The sequence below is a fragment of the Indicator indicator genome, chromosome 23 (genome assembly GCF_027791375.1).
Source record: "Indicator indicator isolate 239-I01 chromosome 23, UM_Iind_1.1, whole genome shotgun sequence".
Lineage (NCBI taxonomy): Eukaryota > Metazoa > Chordata > Aves > Piciformes > Indicatoridae > Indicator > Indicator indicator.
The window spans coordinates 6,316,011-6,335,426 of NC_072032.1; the positions used below are offsets into that span (position 1 = coordinate 6,316,011).

Below are 19,416 nucleotides of genomic sequence, written 5' to 3' on the forward strand. Positions count from 1 at the left end.
AAGCTGCAGGAATTCGAGCAGCACAGCCAGCTAAGAGAAAGATGTTAATTTCCTGCAGTCCCAATATAACCGTGTTACATAAAAGATAAATAAATAAACCACGGCCCTTCCTTGTGATCATTTTCTGTTTCAGCATCTCACAGCAATGAGGACCTCACTGCAGGGCATTTCCTGAAGATTAATGGCAGGCAGGGGTTAATGGCCTGAGGCTCACCCAGTCAGTCGTTAATCCCCAGGAAATGTTCTGTGCCTCAATCCTTAATGCTTAAGCATCCTATAAATTGTAAGTCCTCTCATAACCACATCCTTGATCTTAACAATAGTTTCAAAATGCAGAGCTTGGTTTGCATCCTGGAGATGTGCAAGGAGAGCACGGCGTGTTCCTGAAGGTGCATTGGTTAAATCCCTGGCAGCCTTGCCTTCTTTCTGTGGTATTTATTCTGTTGTTTGTTACAAAAGGCACAACAGCACACCGTGGAACGAGGAGGAGGGGGAGAGAATCACGTATACTGCACAGAGGAACTTCCACTGAGCCAGCCCTGCACATGGCTCTGTCAGAAATATACCTGCTGAGTCACTGCCTTCCTCAGGAAGGGGAAAGAAAAAAAAGAGGAAAGGAAGAAAAAAAAAAAAAAACCCTAGCTTCCAAATAACTACTTTTAACTACTAATATGACAGCCTAGCAACTATTACCTTTAAAAATGTGTAAATAGCAGCATATGTTGTGATGATGATCTTGCATGGTTTGTCTCTTGGGTGGCCAGCTGGGAGACATCACATGATCAGGGGACAGATGGTGGTCAGAAGAGGATCAGCTGGTGACACATTCATTTTATTCATTTATTGTTTTGTTTTGAAATTCCCATCACTTAACCTTGGGGTGCATGCAGCTACATTAATAAACCCCCAGCAAACTCGGCTGCACTTGCAGCCAGTGGCTGGGGGTCACCAGGACAAGTTTAAGGAAGCAGAGCTGTGTCCAAGAGGAAAACACAGGAGGAAAACACCACAGGCTCTTGTTACAGCACGGAGTCTGACCTGGGACAAATGCACACTACTGCAAAGCCACGCTTGCCTTTCAGCCTTTAATCATCCAGCAGAGGTTTGTTTTCCCCTCCAGACTTTAATCCACCTATGATCTGAAAATGCCAGAAGGTATTCTGGTTAACACCAAACCTCAGAGCTCATGTGATAATGTACCCTGTGAAAACCCCAAAGACACAGAGCATGATACACACCCTGTGAAAACCTCAGACAGACATGGCTCTGCTTTCAGGGTTTCTGTAATCCAGTTTCAGGCAGGACAACCAGGACAGGTTGGGAGAGAACCCATCCAGCTGCAACAAGTTCTTTCTGTGATGGTCCACAAGTATTCCTTCTCCTTCTCAGCCACATGTGCCTGGCAGATGTGTGGCTGCTCCTTGTGCTCTGTGAAGTCTGCTGGGGCTGTTCCCAGACCTAGATCTGGGATCCTTTGGGAGTGGGGGGTCGTTTCCCTGTTCAGTTCCCATCTCTCAACTTCTCTATATGCTGCTTCCCATTAGTGTAACTGACAGATTGATGTAGTGGTATAGTGTTCTTTAACATCTGCAAAATAAAATAAATGCTTTCTAATAATTCCTCCCTTACTCCCCTCCCCTCTGCACCAGGAAGGAATCCCAGCTTTTCCAGGACTCGGGTTTTATGCCCTCCTCTTGCTATTCATTATGGAGACTCCATATGCCTCCCCTGCCTTGCTGAGGCACAGGTGCCAAGTGGTTGGTAAAGTGACCTTTTTCCTACTTGGAGCTGGAAGCAAGGAAAAAAATTTCTACCCCCAAATAATAGTCCTCACCAGGGCCAGGGGAGGAAAACCCACCTCAGCTGTGCCTCTCTCTGATGATGTTCTCTAAACCTGTGGAGTCCTTGGGGGTCCTTAACCCCTTGTCCTGGCCCCATGAGTCAGGAGAAACAGGTAAGACAGGACCAGCAAACCTTTAGGGGAAGAGCAGCCCCATGGCAGCAAGAGCTGTCCCTCCTCAGGAGGAGGCATTGAGAGAAGAAGCTTCATTAGCACTCTGCTTCTCACCCCCCTCAAGCTAGAGGCTGATCAATCAATCATCTACCTCGAGGACTGGCTGGTCACCAAATCCAGCACAACTGCTGGCATGACAAGCTGCAGCTCTGCCAGACCCAAGGCACCAATGCACCTGGCACTGACATCCCCTCAGGCTTCACTCCAACATCTCTGCTGACGGGTCCTCCTGCAGCAGCCTCCTCCAGACTGAGGACTGGCCTGGCACCAAGTGCCCTGCAAGGAGCTGAAGCTGTAACTGTTCTCATCAATAAGGATCTTACTTCTCTTGGAAACTGCTGAAATTCGTAGTGGAGCTTCTGACACCTTTAGTAGAAGACTTCCCTCTGTAGGAGAAAGCTGTTCTCCTCCACTCTCCTGCTCACCCTGGTCCTTCCTCTGAAGGACACAGCAATGACAAGTCTAGAAGATATCTGATGAACACCAACCTCAGTGGGCTTGAGGATCTCACTCATGCTCTTCCTAGTAATGCTATTCACAAGAGCAGCTTAGCTCAGAGGAACATGACTCTCATTAGATCCTTATGGACTGATGATTGGACTCAGGGATCTCAGAGGTCTTTTCCAAGTGAGACAATTCTATGATTCTATGAAGTGTCCTTCTATGTCTGAAATCCAGTTGGGATTTCAGCAGCCTTTAAAGGTGCTGGCAGACAAGTCCAGTGCTCTTGCACCCTTAGGAAGGAAATTTTTCCTTATGCTTAAGTGAAACTTCCTGTATCACTCAGTTGGTTTCAGTTTGTGCCCATTGCCCCTTGTCCTATCACTGGCCACCAAAGAAAACAGCCCAGCCCCATCCTCATGACCTCCACCCTTTAGCTATTGATCAGCACTGAGAAGATCCCCTCCCAGCATGCTCTTCTCCAGACTAAACAGCCTCAGGTCTCTCAGCCTCTCCTTGTAAGAGAGATGCTCCAGTCCCCTCATCATCCTCATGGCCCTTTGTTGGACTCTCTCCAGTAATTCCCTGTCCCTCTTGAACTGGGGAGCCCAGAACTGGACACAATACTTCAGATGTTTCCTCCTCAGGGAAGCATAGAGGGGAAGAAGAACCTCCCTTAACCTGTTGGCCACTCTCTCATTAATGCACCCCACAAGGAAAACAAACAGGACAAGTGACAGCAATGCATCAGTGAGGAAAGGCCATTGCATGGCTGAACAGCTTCTATCTACATCTGAAATAAAAGTCAGCTGCAGAGAAGTCTGGTGACAGCAGTGGGTGCCCTGGAGGAAGGTGGCTGAGGGACAGCATCCTGGCTGACACAGGGCAGAGGAGGTTTTGATACAGCAACACAAAGGACAAGAAGCATGAGCATTTCCACACCAATGCCCTGCCATGGGGCTGTCTGTGTGTCAGGTTTCCCTGATGGTGGAATGGGACACCACAAAACCCCAGAGGGCAGTGGCCTAAGGGGCAGCTGAGCTGGAAGAAGCCGGAGATTCTTCTTGATTTCATTTTGCTAGACCACGTCCTGCTGGAATTTCACTGCAATCAGAACATTTCCCAAAAGCATTTTGATCTTGCTGAACTAGCAGATTCTGACCAAAAATATCTCCTTTGCCTATTTTAGTAGTAACCATGGAAGCCAGCTTTGCACAGACATTCAGTTGGAGAGAGGACGGCGAGAGACAGTGAGGTGAATGCAGACAAGCTGGGAAAGTGGCTTCAGCAGCTTTTGTGGTCAGACCAGGGAGCATTAGCACAGGCAATGGGGAGAACTGGAATTATGTGGAGCTTTAAAAGGAGCTCATGGACTGCAAGGAATCCAAGGAAATCACTGCTTGGAGATACCAGGTATAGATTGGTGTGTGGCTAGTAATTAGATTTAGAATTACAGTGCTAAGAACTTTGCTTTCATTACTTAGTTTTTTTTTTTTTTTTCAAGTGTAGCAGTAACACAAAAGCTCCTGCTGCACAACCTCCTTTAGCAGGTTGAGGGTGGGGGGAACAATCCCTTGTGTTCAGAAGGTACAAACAACCACTCCCAAAACATCTGGCACCTACAATATATGGAGGCAGGATGCTCAGCTAGGTGGACTTTCAGTCACAGGTATTCCTACTCAGGGAGAGACAGGCAACAATCTTTAAAATTTAGCTATATAGAGAGCAGAGACACCAGTTCTTGTGTCATACTCCCAGGTCAGTGTCAGGAAAACAGCATTTCTGAGGTTTGCTGACTCTGAAGAAACCATTTGCAGATCCTTAGCACATGGAACAACCCAGCACTGAGTAGTATCAGACACAGAGCTCTTCTGGTAAGCAAGAAACCAATCAGATGGCAATGAAAACTGCTCCTTCCCAAGGAATAGTTTCCCAAATCCCACCTGAAAGGAATTATTCTGGCCCTGCTTACTTAGAGGGGTTAGTCCATAAATCCCCCTGCCCCATCTTTGGTTTTTAGGCACATTTTAGCAAGCTACATGCTGGAAAGCACTTAGTTCATAAAAAAACCTCTCCAAAAATGCTCTGCATATATTTCTCTTTCAGAAGCAAATTCCTCTGAGAACCTGCTCTAAACAGTTTGCTTTAGACATAGACCACCATTTAATCCAGTTTGGATTGGAAATGTATCACAAAGAAGACAAACAATCCCTGTTGTGCTGAAGTTTGCCCTGTGCTGAGCAATGTTTCCACAACTCAGCAGAGCAGGAGGAAAACCTCTGTGTCATGAAACCCCAGATGACAGCAGCTGGTTTGACCACAGTGGTGCTGCTGCTGCACGCAGCATCGTTTCTCCCCAAGCAAGGATTAAAGCTGCTGGTGCTATCCCCAGCCAACAGCAAGGTAAAAGGGGTGATGCTTAAATAAAGGCTCAAAGGGAGTGGTGCTGGATCCATTCACAGAACCACAGAATTGCCTGCATTGGAAAAGACCTTTGAGATCATCCAGTCCAATCATTAACCTAGCACTGAGAAGTCCTTGACTAAACCATGCCCCTAAATACTACATCTACACAACTCTTAAACACCTCCAGGGGTGGTGACTCCACCACCTCCCAGGGCAGCATGTTCCAATGCCTGAGAACCCTTTCAGCAATGAAGTTCTTTCTAATATCCAACCTAAACTTGCCCTGATGCAACTTGAGGCCATTGCCTCTTGTCCTATCACTTGTAACTTGGTTGAACAGTCTGACCCCCACCTCTCTCCAGCCTCCTTTCAGGGAGTTAGAGAGAGACAGAAGCTCTCCCCTCAGCCTTGTTTGCTCCAGGCTGAGCAACCCCAGTTCCCTCAGCCCCTTCTCCTAAGACCTGTGCTCTAAGCTCTTCCCCAGCTGTGTTGCCCTTCTCTGGACATGATCCAGTACCTCAACGTCCTTCTTGTAGAGAGGGCCCCACTAATGAGGAGCCATCCTCTGGATTCCAAGAGATGGAGCTTGGCACTGGCACAGGACTCCAGCTTAGCAAGTTTTTGCAGCGTTGTGGTAGCAAGCATCAGAGCTGCACTCAATAAATGGGTTCTAGCTTTCTGTTCTTCCAGAAAGGAGAGCAGCTTGGGCCCTTTTCCAGCAGCTTCAGAGAAACTGCAGCACAAGTCACTGGCAGTTCCCTGCCAGAAGCAGAGCTGCTCCATTCAGAGCTCGCTCCCGGCTTGGCAGCCTGCTACTCCCACCTAGTAGCTGTCTGCATCCCCATGCTGCCCCTTCCTGACACCCTGCCAAGGCTCACAGTGGATGCAGGGGAACTCTGATCCCTTGCCATGTCCTGCCCTCCACCATGCTCCGGGCGAGCCCAGCAGTTACCCCAGGGCAGCCAGGGAACATCTCGCACCGCCTCATCTCCATGGGGAACAGCACTGGGATTAGGTCCTGCTGTTCTGCAGGTTAATCAGCCACAGGCTTGGAAAATCAAACACATTGCAAAAATAATAATCAAAGATATCTGCCACCTTGGGAAAGGCAGGAGATTCTCTGAGCCTCCTTCTGTGCTTCAGCTTGGAGACTTTGAACTTGCCCCAGCTGCAGGGCTTTCCCCTTGCAAGGGTTTGCTGAGTTCTCCTACCCCACAGAGGAAAAATTACAAGATTAAAAACATAAAATACATAAAATATTTCAGATAAAATGTTTAGGGCACAGGAGAGTTTCCCAGCGGTTCATAAAAGATTTAAAGACTAAAATGTAAATGGAAACTGGAGAGAAGTGGTGCAAACTCTAAAGCTCAGACAACACTGGTAGTGAAACCAAATTCACCAGCACCTTGCTGGCAGCCAGAGACCTGTAGTGGTTGCTAATGAAAGCTGAGCCCATTCAAGAGGTGGATGTAATTTCTGGGACAGGCTGGCAGTGATCACAGGATCATCAGAGGATCATAGGATGTTAGGGGTTGGAAGGGACCTTCAAAGGTCATCAAGTCCAGCCCCTCTGCCAGAGCAGGACCGTAGAATCTAGCACATCACACAGGACCACATCCAGATGGGTCTTGAAAGTCTCCAGAGAAGGAGACTCCACAACCTCCCTGGGCAGCCTGTTCCAGTGCCCTGTGACCCTCAGCATCTCTGTGACCTTGCATGGGAAATGAGTACAACCTTGCCTATCACCTCCTCAGAAGACTATTCTCCAGACCCTGATGCAGCTTTGAGGGCAAGCAAAGCTAATACTACCAGAAGGAGTGACAGAGTACCTGCCACCATCCACTTCTCTGCTGAGCAGATCAGGCAAGCACAATCAAGAAGATTAGTCTGAATTCTGGATTAACTGGACTCTGCTCTCCTGCAGCAGATTAGTGAGCACTCAAATGACTCTTTTTTGGCAGCTGAGCTGCCTCCAGTAGGTGAGCAAAGATTATTCTGAATAGTTACAAAACTGAAGAGCTCCAGACCAGATGTTCAGCAGTGCAGAGCCAGACTCCACAGGGGTTGGGCATACCCAGCACAAGTCAGAAACCTAGCCCAGATGTCTGAGGGGAGAGTGCAGACCCAAAACACAGGGAAGCTGAAACCACACAGATGCAGGAGACTACCAGTGTGGAGATGCAAGTAACAGACAAGCTGAGGGGAGCCTGTGGAAGATGTGAGTGGCACTAGGGGTTTCTTATTGTGTTTCATCCCTAAGCATTCAGTTGAGAGATCTCTGCAGAGCCAGAGGGAACGCTTTTGGATCCCTCTGCTCTGAGGAAATCTCCAGTTGCTCAGAAGGCTGGGATGCTTTTTGGTTACATAAAAACAGCTTTAATGACTGTAGGACTGGAGACCTTCTAAACAAAGCAAAAAGGAGCCACCAACTGATTGCAGAGAAGGAAGATAAACAGTTTACAGCAAACCAAGCCAGCCCACAGCACAGTGTCTCATTCTCTTCAATAAGGGTGGCCAGTGCTTGCCATTTGCTTTGCAAACAGAAGGCAACAGCACATTTCCCAGGGGAGACATTCTTGTGCAACTGCTTGCTGGAGGCAATCAGCCAACTCTAAAGGACTTAGGAAGCAAGGCCTCTTCTCCCCCACCTTACTCACCTTGCAGAAAAAGGGTATTGTGAAAACTACTTGGGCTGGTTTTAGCTCCTGTTTCGCTATGGATTTAAAAAAGAGCTCAACAGCCTGACCCACAAACCTTCCCAAACAAGGGCTTTCCAAAGAGCTCTACAGCCTGACCCACAAACCTTCCAAGTGAGGGCAGAACAAGCATGAGTTCTCCTTGGCAGCAACACTTGAAGAGGAGAAGACTGAGAGGTGACTTTATGAATGTTTACAAATATCTGAATGGTAAGGGTTAAGAAGGGGCCAGTCTCGTTCCAGTGGTGTCCCAGGATAGAATGAGGGCCAACAGACACAAACTGGAACACAAGGAGTTCCACCTCAACACGAGGGAAAGCTGTGAGGGTGCTGGAGCCCTGGAGCAGGTTGCCCAGGCAGGTTGTGGAGTCTCCATCTCTGGAGACTTTCCAAACCCACCTGGCTGTGTTCCTGTGTGACCTGCCCTAGGGTGACCCTGCTTTGGCAGGGGAGTTGGACTGGATCTCCAGAGGTCCCTTCCAACTCCTACCATTCTGTGATTCTATGATATAAATGAAAATATTCTTCTCTGCTAACTTTAACCCAACAGTCTCACTTGCATGCTTGAACCTACTCTTTGCCCTGACTCCCCCCCATGGTATTTAATGCCCTGTAGCAGTACCCCTGTGGATGGAGCCACTCAAGCAGACCCAAAACACCCTGCAGGCAGCAGTCTAAAACAGCCCATGGGGGTGTCATGGTTTTCTCCATTTGCAGCACCTTTCCTTTCTGCACACTTCAGAGTAGTGGCCAGGCAGGTGACATGAAAGCCCAGGCATAGCTTTTGAAATGATTTCTCATCAAGTCTCAGCAGGAACTAATTGAAGATTAAAGCCATCATTATTTGAGGCCTCTTGCAGGGTGTTTTATCACTTTTCCTGAATACATTATGGAGGACTTCAGTGAAGTGCTGATCTGGCAGGACCCCTGAGCACACGAGCTGGAGCAGCTGGACAACCCAACACACATCTGGGAAATGAGGACTTGGGACATCCTCAGTAAAGGGGCAAGACAAACCCTTATCCATTTCTTCTGGCTGTAAAACCCAGTCCAGCAAAACCACAACAGCAAACCTTTTCCCAGCCATCATCCTGCCTTTCTGAAAACAAAGAATCAAGTCTGACAAGAGCTGGTTGACCTTACATCAGCTACTCCTGACACTCTCTGATCTTCTCTGCCTCCTCAAATCTGGAGAATACCAAGATACCCAGCCAAAGCCCAGCTACCCTAACTCTGATGATCTCTGCTTTAAGCTGCTTCCACAGTAACCAAATTCTTTCACTGACCAACCTGCAGCCCCATGCCTGACCTCTGCTCTGCACAGCACCTCTCTGGGGATTGTACATGGCTGTCAGATAACAACAACTGACAGCCAGACTTCCACCTCCAGCCTCTGGGTAAAACCTGTAATGCTGGGTCATGGCAGACCCTCAAATGAAAAAAATTAACATCATTTTTCTACAGTGCATTGCAGAGTCAAGGAAGGAGTCATTTAACCACAGATGAAAGAAAGGCAACAGAAAACACTTCCTGGGATGTCAGAACCAGACACCTCATCCAGTAATAGAATTCCTGGTCCCAAAAGCAGGATCATATACATCCCTGCTAGTGTCTGCTCTGACAGAAATATACATCTGCAGGTTTCTTCTGCTGTGAAGGCAAAAGAGAATCCCAAACACTGGGCACCACAGCTACTGGGAATATTTGGGGAGTATTTTATACATCTCATGACTGTAAGTGTTTTAGAAGCTTTATTGTGCTCTATTCTGCTCTGCCTCCATATGCCATTTTTGTCTTACAAATGAACTCCTTCAGGCATCACACACAAGTTTCCCATCTAAGCACTGAAAATAGGAGAGGTGGTGTGAGTTATCAAAGTCTCTGGAATCACTCTGTCCTTGCAGACAATTTAGATGCTTCCCACTACTTCCCATGCTAGGCTCTGGGGAAGCAAGATCAGCTTTGGTTTTGATTATTAACATGATACGACTGCAGTGTGCTCAGAAATGGTCAAACATCAACTCCCTCTTTCATTCCCAAACACTCAGTTCTGTTTAAAAACTCAGTAAAGCAGCAAGTAAACCTTGGGAGCAAGGTTTTTGTTTATATTTGACTGTGTTAGTTCTTCTCAGAGATCCAGCAGCTGTGTGCTGCCTGTTTTCTGTATACACACACACAAATGTATGCACACACACATGTATACACACCCCCATGCTTTTTGTGCTTTGATATATAGCCAGATTTATACACACACATGCACACAGTATTTTACCTGGTTGATTTCTAATAGCAACCATTCCACCACAAGTCTTGGAAGAGGGGAGAAGATTTTCCTACTGAAATTGCAGCCCTGGAAACGTTCAGCCCTGTTCCCTTGCCCTGCTGTTCAGAGATGGAGCAGAAGGAGACAAAGGCTCAGTGCACAGCCCCACACTTTCATAGCTTTGGGGGTTCTATGGTGTGGGAGAAAGCCTTCAGTACCTGCTGTCCTAGGAACAGAAGATCCTCCATGAGCCTTGAGATCAGCACAGGAGTCCTCGCAGCAGATCACCGACCCAGAGCAGAACTTCGTGTCTAGAAGAGACAGAGTTTGGCAGAGCAAGGCTCTGTGTGGGGAGGGTAGCAAGGAAACATTTCGTAGCAATGAGGAGGAAGGTCAGCTGTGCTTAGCCAATTTTATCTTGTAGAGGTCTGGTGAGGTGGGTTTAATTTAGTTTGAAAACTCTATCCTTTCAAACAGCCTGGACAAATATCTTCCCCATGCTGACTAGACCCAGCATAAATGACTTGAATCAGCTCCGAATCAGCTCCTAAACCTTCAACAGCCTCATCCCTGTGTGCTGAAAGCTACTCACTTTAAGCCAAAAGAATACAACAAACAATCTCATTTCCACACCTTACCAGTGCCACCAAAAAGTGTCTCTTTCAAAGACATCCCAGCTTTGCCCAGGCCACCAGGAGACAGAATTTTTCCCAGCTTTTCTCCTCTGTGCCAAACTCTTCCATTAGCTCAGGGTTCAGTGTGTTGTCCTTCAGAAGATCCTGAAGGTACTGTTATCCTGAAGGTATTGTTATCTCTGGTTTACAGGAGGAGAAGCTAGAGACAGTCAGAGGAAACGCTTCAAAAGCTTCTTAAATGACTGTGAAACTGAAGTGATTTTTCAGATGAGAACTGGACATTCAGAGCTGAAGTCAACCTTGCATGTCCTTCAGCCACATCTTAAAAGGATATTCATTGAAGGCAAGGTCCTGAAAGCCACAGAAGCACCTAAAGAATATCACAACTGGAAATGATTTCCAAGTCTAAGACACAGAGCCAAATTAGCCATGGCTTCTCCCCTCTTCCAAGAAAAGAGCTGATTAGGAGCCTGACAGTCCACAGGATCCATTCTTTTTCACCAAAAGAAGATATTTGGGTACCTTAAGCTTTTCTTCCTTCCTGCTGAGATCCCACCATTTTGGCCAAGCTGACCCTCCCAGCACTTATGCCTGTGAAAGTCCACCTGGGACTGGGAAGTTGGGAGCAGGACTAACGCTCCTCAGCGCAGCTCTGGCATCCCTGTGCAGGAGCAGCTGCTCCAACCTTCATTTAAAGATGTGGCTGGAGGAAGAGGGTGTGTTTGGGATAGCACAAAAAGAGCACCTGCTGCCAGGGCAAGGTGGTTGCAACCTCTCCCTGTGGAGAGAGGTGCTGGGCTTGGACTCTGCCTCCAGGGCCGGGTTCGATTTTTATCCAGTGATGTTTAAATGCAAAGCATGTAGTAAGCAGCCCTGGGAATGCAGCCAGGTACCTGCTCCCCACCTCCCTTCAGGGGAGGTCCCAAGTGCTAGACCAGTCAGGCTCCCACTTGCTTCTCCTCTCCAGCTCTGTGAATCCTTCTCCCCACCATGGCACAACTTCAATAGGAAGGGCTGAGAGGTTGCCTACAGCCTGGGAAGGGGCAAGTGGATTTGAATATCCCTTGGGAGAAGGGGAACCCAAACCCAAGTTCAACCACTTCTGAGACGAGTTGTATAACCACGAAGTTACTCTGTGAAAACCACCACACCACTCATTTGTATCTTAAGCAGCAGGCTGTGAGCTGAGGGCTCAGTGCTGGGGCAGGTTGGACTCACCCAGCCAGGCTGGGAGCTTGTGGAGTGTGGGAGCTGCTCATAGGACGCAGTGTGAGAGCCAGCACTGGGACACAGGTGGGAAAAGGGTAGCCAGGAGCCTAAGCAGACATCAGGACGGGTATTCATAGAACCATAGGCTCGTTTTGGATGGAAAAGACCTCTGAAATCATCAAGTCCAACCACTGACCTAAGACCACTGTGGCCATCAAACCAGTCACCAAGTGCCATGTCCACACTTTTCTTGAACACCTCCAGGAATGGCGACTCCACCATCTCCCTGGACAGCCTGTTCCAAAGCCTGACCAATCTTTCAGGAAAGAAATTTTTCCTCATACCCAACCCTGAACCTCCTCTGACACAATTTCAAGCCTTACTGGGGAGAGAACAGAACCCTACAAACAAGCCCTCTTGAAACTACTAAAGATATAACAGTTCCCACCATTTGAAGTCTCAACCTATTACTTCAGGGTTAACATCTCAAGCTAAAATCTCTTTTATCACCACTGAAGTGCTTTCACCTTGAATTTTTAACTGTTTCTTTAAGCTAAGATTAAAAGTAGTCTGGGGTTGTTCGACTGTTAAGCAGATCATAAAACATTCTGTAGTCCAATAGGTTGTAGAAAGCTTCTATAGCTTTACTAACTATTGTGTCCTTGGTATATCTTCTTCAGCCTCAAACTAAAAGAGTTTAGCTAAAAAAGAAAAAAAAAACTGAAGGGATTTTTGGAAGGAATTTTTAAAGTAGCTGCTAGCCCATGTGGTTCTATCACAAACCAATGGGATGAAGTAAGTAACAGAGGGGTTAGAGCACAGAATTAAAGAGCAAGTCTCTGCTTGTGTTTTTCAATGTTGCTTTGATTTTCTTAAAATGTGTTGTTTCTTCCAATGTTTTTTAAAACATGCATCTGAAAGAAGTGGAAGGACAGGTAGCACTGTTTGGAAACTGCAAATAACTCTGTTGAGAAAAGAAGTGCATTTTAATCTCACTGAATCACAGAACGTTAGGGGTTGGAAGGGACCTTGAAAGATCATTGAGTCCAACCCCCCTGTGTAATGAGGATCACCTAGGGCAGGTCATGCAGGAACACATCCAGCTGGGTTTTAATGTCTGCAGAGAAGGAGACTTCACAACCTCTCTGGGCAGCCTGCTCCAGGGCTTCATCACCCTCACCATACAGAAGTGTCTCCTCATGTTGAGGTGGAACCTCTTGTGTTCCAGCTTCTATCCATTGTTCCTTGTCCTATCACTGAGCATCACCAAAAAGATCCTAGCACCTTCATCCTGACACCCACCCCTCAGATATCTATAGACACTGATAAGATCCCCCCTCAGCCTTCTCTTCTCCAGACTAAACAGCCCTAGGTCTCTCAGTCTTTCCTCATAGAGATGTTCAAGTCCCCCAGTCATCCTCATAGCTCTTCATTGGACTTTCTCCAGCAGGTCTCTGTCTCTCCTGAACTGGGGAGCCCAAAACTGGATGCAGTATTGCAGGTGTGGTCTCAGCAGGGCAGAGTAGAGGGGGAGAAGAACCCCCCAAGCCCTGTCTCTCTTGAATTGGGGAGCCCAAAACTGGAGACACCAGTGTGGTCTCACCAGGGCAGAGCAGAAGGGGAGGAGAACTTCCCAAGACATGCTGGACACACTTTTCTTCATGTAATATGCTAACCATAAAAACAGGAGGCATACTGGAGAAAAGTGACACTTTGTGACAAAACCAGGAGGTATTTAGAGGACATAACTCTCTAAATAGGGATAGGTGAGTAGGCTGAGTAAAGGGAATTATCTGCAATTCATTTTAGACATGTGGCAAGATGCTTTTATAGGTAGATGCATGCGGGAGCTCCAGGATTGTTTCAAGCCAGAAATGGTTTCATTTGGAAATCAAACCTGACACAAGATTTTGATTTAGATTTCAGACTCATCTCATAGTCCTTAGTCTACCCAACAGCATCAGAAGAGCACAGCAAGTGCCCCTCATCCTCCTCCCACAACATAAGAAAACGAGAGCTGAAGTTCTGCATCATTCCAGGCTGATGAGTTTTAGACAGAATTTCCCACTCACCTCAGCAAGGTGATAATTTAAACATCTCTGCCAAGGAACACAACCTCCTCATGGACCACCTAACCCCCAGCTCTGCAGAAACCTGCTGGTGGAATCTGATATCCTGTACCTAGTGCTTGGGAGGCTTGTGTTAAGAAAAAGTACACAACCATACAGAGATGAAATTCCTTAAAAACAGGGAGAGGAGCCTACATTTTGGTGAGTCTGAGCCTAAGGACACAAAAATGGCTCCTGCTCCTTCCAGTCAAGCACCTGTTGGCTCTAGAAGAAAGAGCAGACAGCTGTGTCTCCAGTGCTTTCTCAGCATTTGCAAAGGTGTGGGACCATTACCAAGTTCAATATTGCTTTTGTCATTTGGAGAGCAATGCTGGCAGATCCTGCTTGCACTACCACATGTTTAATTAGACACCCCCACATCAATGCCACCACATGCCACAGGGCACTCCACCAGTCCCACACCAGGGGCAGGTTTCTGTTTTCATAACTGCTGCCCTCTCCAAATACACTCAATAGGAATAAAGCTGTGCCTTCTGCCTGTGTGAGGATGGTTGCCCACCTGTATTTCCTGGGATGAATGCACACCCCATGGGGCACAGCTGAGCTCAAGCTATTTTTGCCCACAGAACATCAAGCTGCAGATCCCAGCACGCCTGGCATCCGTCTCAGCTGCTGCAATATCTGTCAGTTGGTGTTCTGCATCACAGAGAAACAGAGCCCAAACTTCAGAAATTCCTCCAGCACAATTGTAGTGGTTTGAGCTAGCCCCCAGCTTAGATACTAATTGTAATTAGAAAAATTCCAGAAACTTCTGAGTGTAAGGTAAATAATGTAAGGGATTGGATACAGAATAGTAACACACACCACCATGTTCCAATGCATCCTACCAAGAGGGATGCCATTGCCCCACAGGAGACCACCTGTATCACTCTTCCAGCAGGGCCTGCTGTGAGAGAGAGATCCACAGAGGTTCTTGTAGCCTGCTGACTTCCCTGCAGTTGGATAGGAGAAGGGGAAACAGCCTCAAGCTGTGCCATGGGAGGTTTAGATACTACAAAACATTTCTTTGCAGCAAGAGTGGAACAGGCTGCCCAGGGAGGTAGTGCAGTCTCCATCCTTGCAGGTATTCAAGAAACGTGTGGACGTGGCATTGGGGACATGGTTTAGTGAGCATGGTGGTTGATGTTTGGACTTGATGACCTTAGAGGTCTTTTCTAACCTCCATGATCCTATGACTCTCTTGGAAAATGGATGATTGAATTCCTACCCTCTGTTTTATTACCTTTGACTAATTTGGACCATAACAACTTCAAAACCACAGGAGCACTTCCCTTTTATTTCTGGAGAAGTTAGAGGGTTTGATAACTCTTGGCAAAGGACCTTTGAAGTCCAGCTATACCTTATCAGATGAACCAGCTCTACCCAAGGGCACCTGGGCTTCAAAGTACACAGATTTGTGACAGCTTCCTTCTACAAGAATCCATGGTGACCTTCACCCAATATATCAGATTTACTCTACAAATTCAAGTCTTCATTTCAGTTCCAATAGGTTTGCCCAAGGCAGCCTCCCTTTATCCAGCACACACCACCTTTGCAGCACCCATCTCATTTGCCACCTTCGCTTGCCACAGCAATTATTTAATCCATATCAAACAAACCCATTAATTAAACAACTCCACATCTGGGACTCTTGGGTGGCTACCATGGCTACCACCTATTTTTAACCAATTGTTCTAAACCTGTTCTGCTGACACTTCAGTTTCAAATACTCTTTGAGACGCTTTCAGATATCAAAATCTCCAGAAGAAAAAGCTCCCAGAGATCCTTTAGCGTGAACAGCAAAGCAAAGATTTATTTAGCCTTGCTGTATCAGCCCTGTGTACTCTGAGTGCTCCTATTATGCTGTCAAGCCTGCTGATGGACAGGCTTCCTACTCTTCAAAAGCCCTTTGAAGGGCTTTTCTCATTGTTTCTGTGAGTTTAGCAAGTCATCCCTCAAAATTGATTTTACCTGCCTTGTTTAACTTGACTTATTTAACTTAAACCATTGCTCTTTCCTATTTTCTCTGTTCAAACATGACCTCCACTTTCTGAAAGATGTCTTTTTACTTCTGACATCTCTCTGCTCTTCCACTGAACATCAGCTGTGCAAAGTTCTGCTCAAGTCTTTTTAACAGAAGTGATGCACAGTTCCTTGAGCCCCTATGATGGTGTCTTCTCACCTGCTGCATGTTCTCTGCAAGTACCTGACTCTTTCAGCTCTTCCTTTGAACCAGAAAATTGTAAACATCATCCTTGTAGTATTTTGTTCTATCTCTTAGAGATTTTTCTGTTTGCACAGGTACAAGAAAATTGAGTTTGTTCTGGTCATTGCACATGGCATGGGTTCAAAACCAGTGCTGGCTTTTATAACCATAAGTTGCCTGACGTCCACACATGATTTTCCCTGTCGTCTCTCACATCAGGCTCTTTCTCCTCCTTTTCTGACCCTGTAATTATTGCCATTGGCATTTCTCCCTGTACTTCTGCAGGGAAAGTCCTTCTCTTCCCTTATACTTCACTGAACACTCTTGGTAACAAGCACCTCAAATGCAAGCCTCTCCTCCAAAAGAAACTGCTCTATTTGCCTGGCCAAGAGCAGCCCACATTCCCAAAACTAGGGTCTTCTGTTTTCTCAGCCAGCATTTCCATCAGGAAAATTTTCCAGGCATTTCAGGGCCACGTTTCAGTCATCACTTTGCAATACTACTAATTCTGAACACAGCCAACCCCAATATCAGCACCTCCACAGCTCTCAAAGAGATGTTTTCCTCCATCCTTACTTCGCTTCCCAGAAGAGCACTGTAGTTGTCTGGACAGGCAGTTTCCTCACACCTCCAGGACAGTTTGGATGACAAGGCTAAGATTAGTGTATTGGTTTAATCTGACTGGCCCCATGAGGGGAGATGAGGGGGATGGGGCTGCCCCCCACCAAGTGACACAGAGCAACAGACAAGCTGGATCCTGTATCCTACACCACGCTGACATCATGCTCACTGTATGACAGGAAAGGGGTTAGATGGGGTTTGTGGGACTGGTAATGTATTCTGTAGCTTGCAAAGTTTCCTGTTCCAGGTTTTTTATGTTTCTTTTCCAGTTTCCAGGCTGGGGTTCACACTTCTTGCTCTGGTTTCAGTTTGCATGTGGCAGTGGTGGTGGATTTTCACAGTTTCATCTACTCCGTACCCTGGTACCTTTTCTCCTGTTTGTTGTTGGTTGGTTTTGTTTTGTTTGGTTTTGGTTTTTTTCCATTTGTGTAATTTACTACCCCTGCAACAGAGTAGAAAACTGTCCTCATCTCAACTGACATTTTTGGTTTTCTCAACTCCCTTCCTCCTTGCCCACCCAGAGAGGGGTGGAAAAGCAGAAAACTCCTCTGTTGTAACTGGACTGCTGGGACTCAGCTGCCAGCTGAGTTAAACCAAGGACAATCAGCTTGTGCAATGTTTTCTAGCAACCAGTGTAAGGAGGATCACTGACACAGATGACTGATTTCCATCCAGGAGATCCCAGCATTGCTCCACTATCTCATGCATTTATTAGGATCTCATTTCCTTTTGCAGCCTGGAGGGAAATTCCATAATCAGCACACCTGGTATGTGTTGTACCAATCAGGGAGGGAATGCCCCCTTCTAATAATCTATGCAGAGGGCTGTTGCTACAAGAAATGGCCTAGAACATCATCTTATTAGAAGGAAGAATGAGGCTTATAAGACCCTCTCCATTCTCAGACTCAAAAAAACCCTCATGAACATTTCCTGGGCCAGATGGAGTCAAGGCTCTATCTGATCTCCAGAAGAAGCTGTTCAGACAGCATGGGTTTGAGCTGTTCCTACATCATTCTTTCTCTGCTATCAGCACAGGTGGGACTTCATCACCATTTCCCCTTCTATTTCTCTGATATCCCAAAATAAAATTTGTTGCTCACCTTAGCAAAAAGATCACGACACTGATTTAGATTATAACCACATCAAGAGAAATCCTTTGTGACAAACCTGGCAACAAGCCAGCATTATATAAACTGGTTTGATGACAAAAGTTCCTAGGACAAACCCTGTTAAAAGGGACAGAGAACAGGACAAGCCCTCTGCACTTAACTTTACCCATTCAACAATTGGAAATTGCAATATAGTTGTTACAGACCAAGCTCTGCTCTTGGAGGTTTTCCTCCCAGACATTAAGAGCACTGAAGACCTCACAAATTGGATATTGCAAGAAGGGAAAAATGTATAACTGGAAAAAGCTGGGGTTAGATGATACATGAGGAAGAAATTCTTCCTCAGGAGAGTGCTGAGGCACTGAACAGGTTGCCCAGAGAAGCTGTGGAGGCTCCAAGCCTGGCAGTGTTCAAAGGCAGGTTGGATGAGGCCTTGAGCAAGCAGCTCTGGTAGGAGGTGTCCCTGCCTATGGCAGGGGGGTTGGATCTAGATGACCTTGAAGGTCTTTTCCAACCCAAACCATTCTAGGATTCTATGACATTATTACTGCCTATGGATAAAATAATCAACACCTCCTTGGTGCTGCAGGACATGCAAGTCCATGCCTGATGGCTCCCATTAATACGTTGCACAATTTTGGTCTGAAAGGATTATATTTGGGGTTTTGGTTTTGGGTGGGTTTTTTTTTCCTTCTTTTTTTCTTTTTTTTTTTTTTTTTCTGAAGGCAAAGGCCCTCAGTAGCTGGGCAAGGACGCTCCACCTACAACTTTTCACTTAAGTGCTCTGTGCTCTGTCTTTGCTTTACCAATCAACCCTTTGTTCTGAATTCTTTTTGCCACCTTGGATGAATTCCCTGCTGAATCAATATTTAATACTTACCCTACAGATCACTCACTTGATTTTTTTTTTTTTTTTTACATTTCCTCAAACCTGAACTCAAGTTTTACTTTAAAGCTTCTAATAAACTTTTATCACATGAGCATGCTTCAACTTTACACTGCCATCTGTAACTGAAGTACAGGACAGGAAACAGCAGATTTGTGTTCTGGAATCCAGTTTTGCAGATGAAAGAAGTGAAGCATTTCATTTAGATATGCCTCTTTGATATGTAACTGAAACAGGTTCAAACACTGAGACTTGTTCACTGTCATTACTCCTATTTTCCAACACATTAATTGGATATAGGCAGTCAAATCAAGGAAAAATCAGTTTCTCATCAAGGACTATGTTCTAAATTCTGATTTTTTTTTAATGATTTTTTTTTAACAACTAAAAATTGCTAATGAATAATTTATGACCAAAAGATCAAATCTGATATGAACAAACCCAGAAATATATGCAGTACTGTGTAAACATCCTCCTAACCCTCTCGATTTTCCCAGTTACCTTAGACCCACCTGAGTGCTTACACATTTTTCTAAAGCAGTCAGATCTGCAAGATCTAGAGCTAACTAAATCTACAGAATCACAGAAACATGCAGGTTGGAAAAGACCCTCAGGATCCCCAAGTCCAATAAGCCTACTCTACAAGGTTCACCCCTGACACCATATCCCCAAGCACCACATCTACTGCTGTTAATGTGAGCCATACTTAAATGCCACTTTTCATAGAATCACAGAATGGTTTGGGTTGGAAGGGACCTCCAAAGGTCACCCAGCCCAGCACCACACAATCAGCAAGGACATCCTCCACTGGATATTCAAGCC

At 46.2% G+C, this 19,416-nt stretch overlaps 1 protein-coding gene across 1 annotated transcript in view; it reads right to left on the minus strand.

Moving 5' to 3' along the window:
• MSANTD1 (Myb/SANT DNA binding domain containing 1) overlaps positions 1 to 18,796 on the minus strand; it is a 36,456-nt gene extending 17,660 nt beyond the window's left edge. The window contains exons 1-3 of the mRNA XM_054391674.1: positions 18,701 to 18,796; position 18,589; positions 10,039 to 10,131 (exon numbers count right to left, since the gene is read on the minus strand). Of these exons, the coding sequence (XP_054247649.1) occupies positions 10,039 to 10,131; position 18,589; positions 18,701 to 18,796 (190 nt within the window). The remainder of the gene's footprint in view (positions 1 to 10,038; positions 10,132 to 18,588; positions 18,590 to 18,700) is intronic.
• Positions 18,797 to 19,416: the final 620 nt, after the last annotated feature.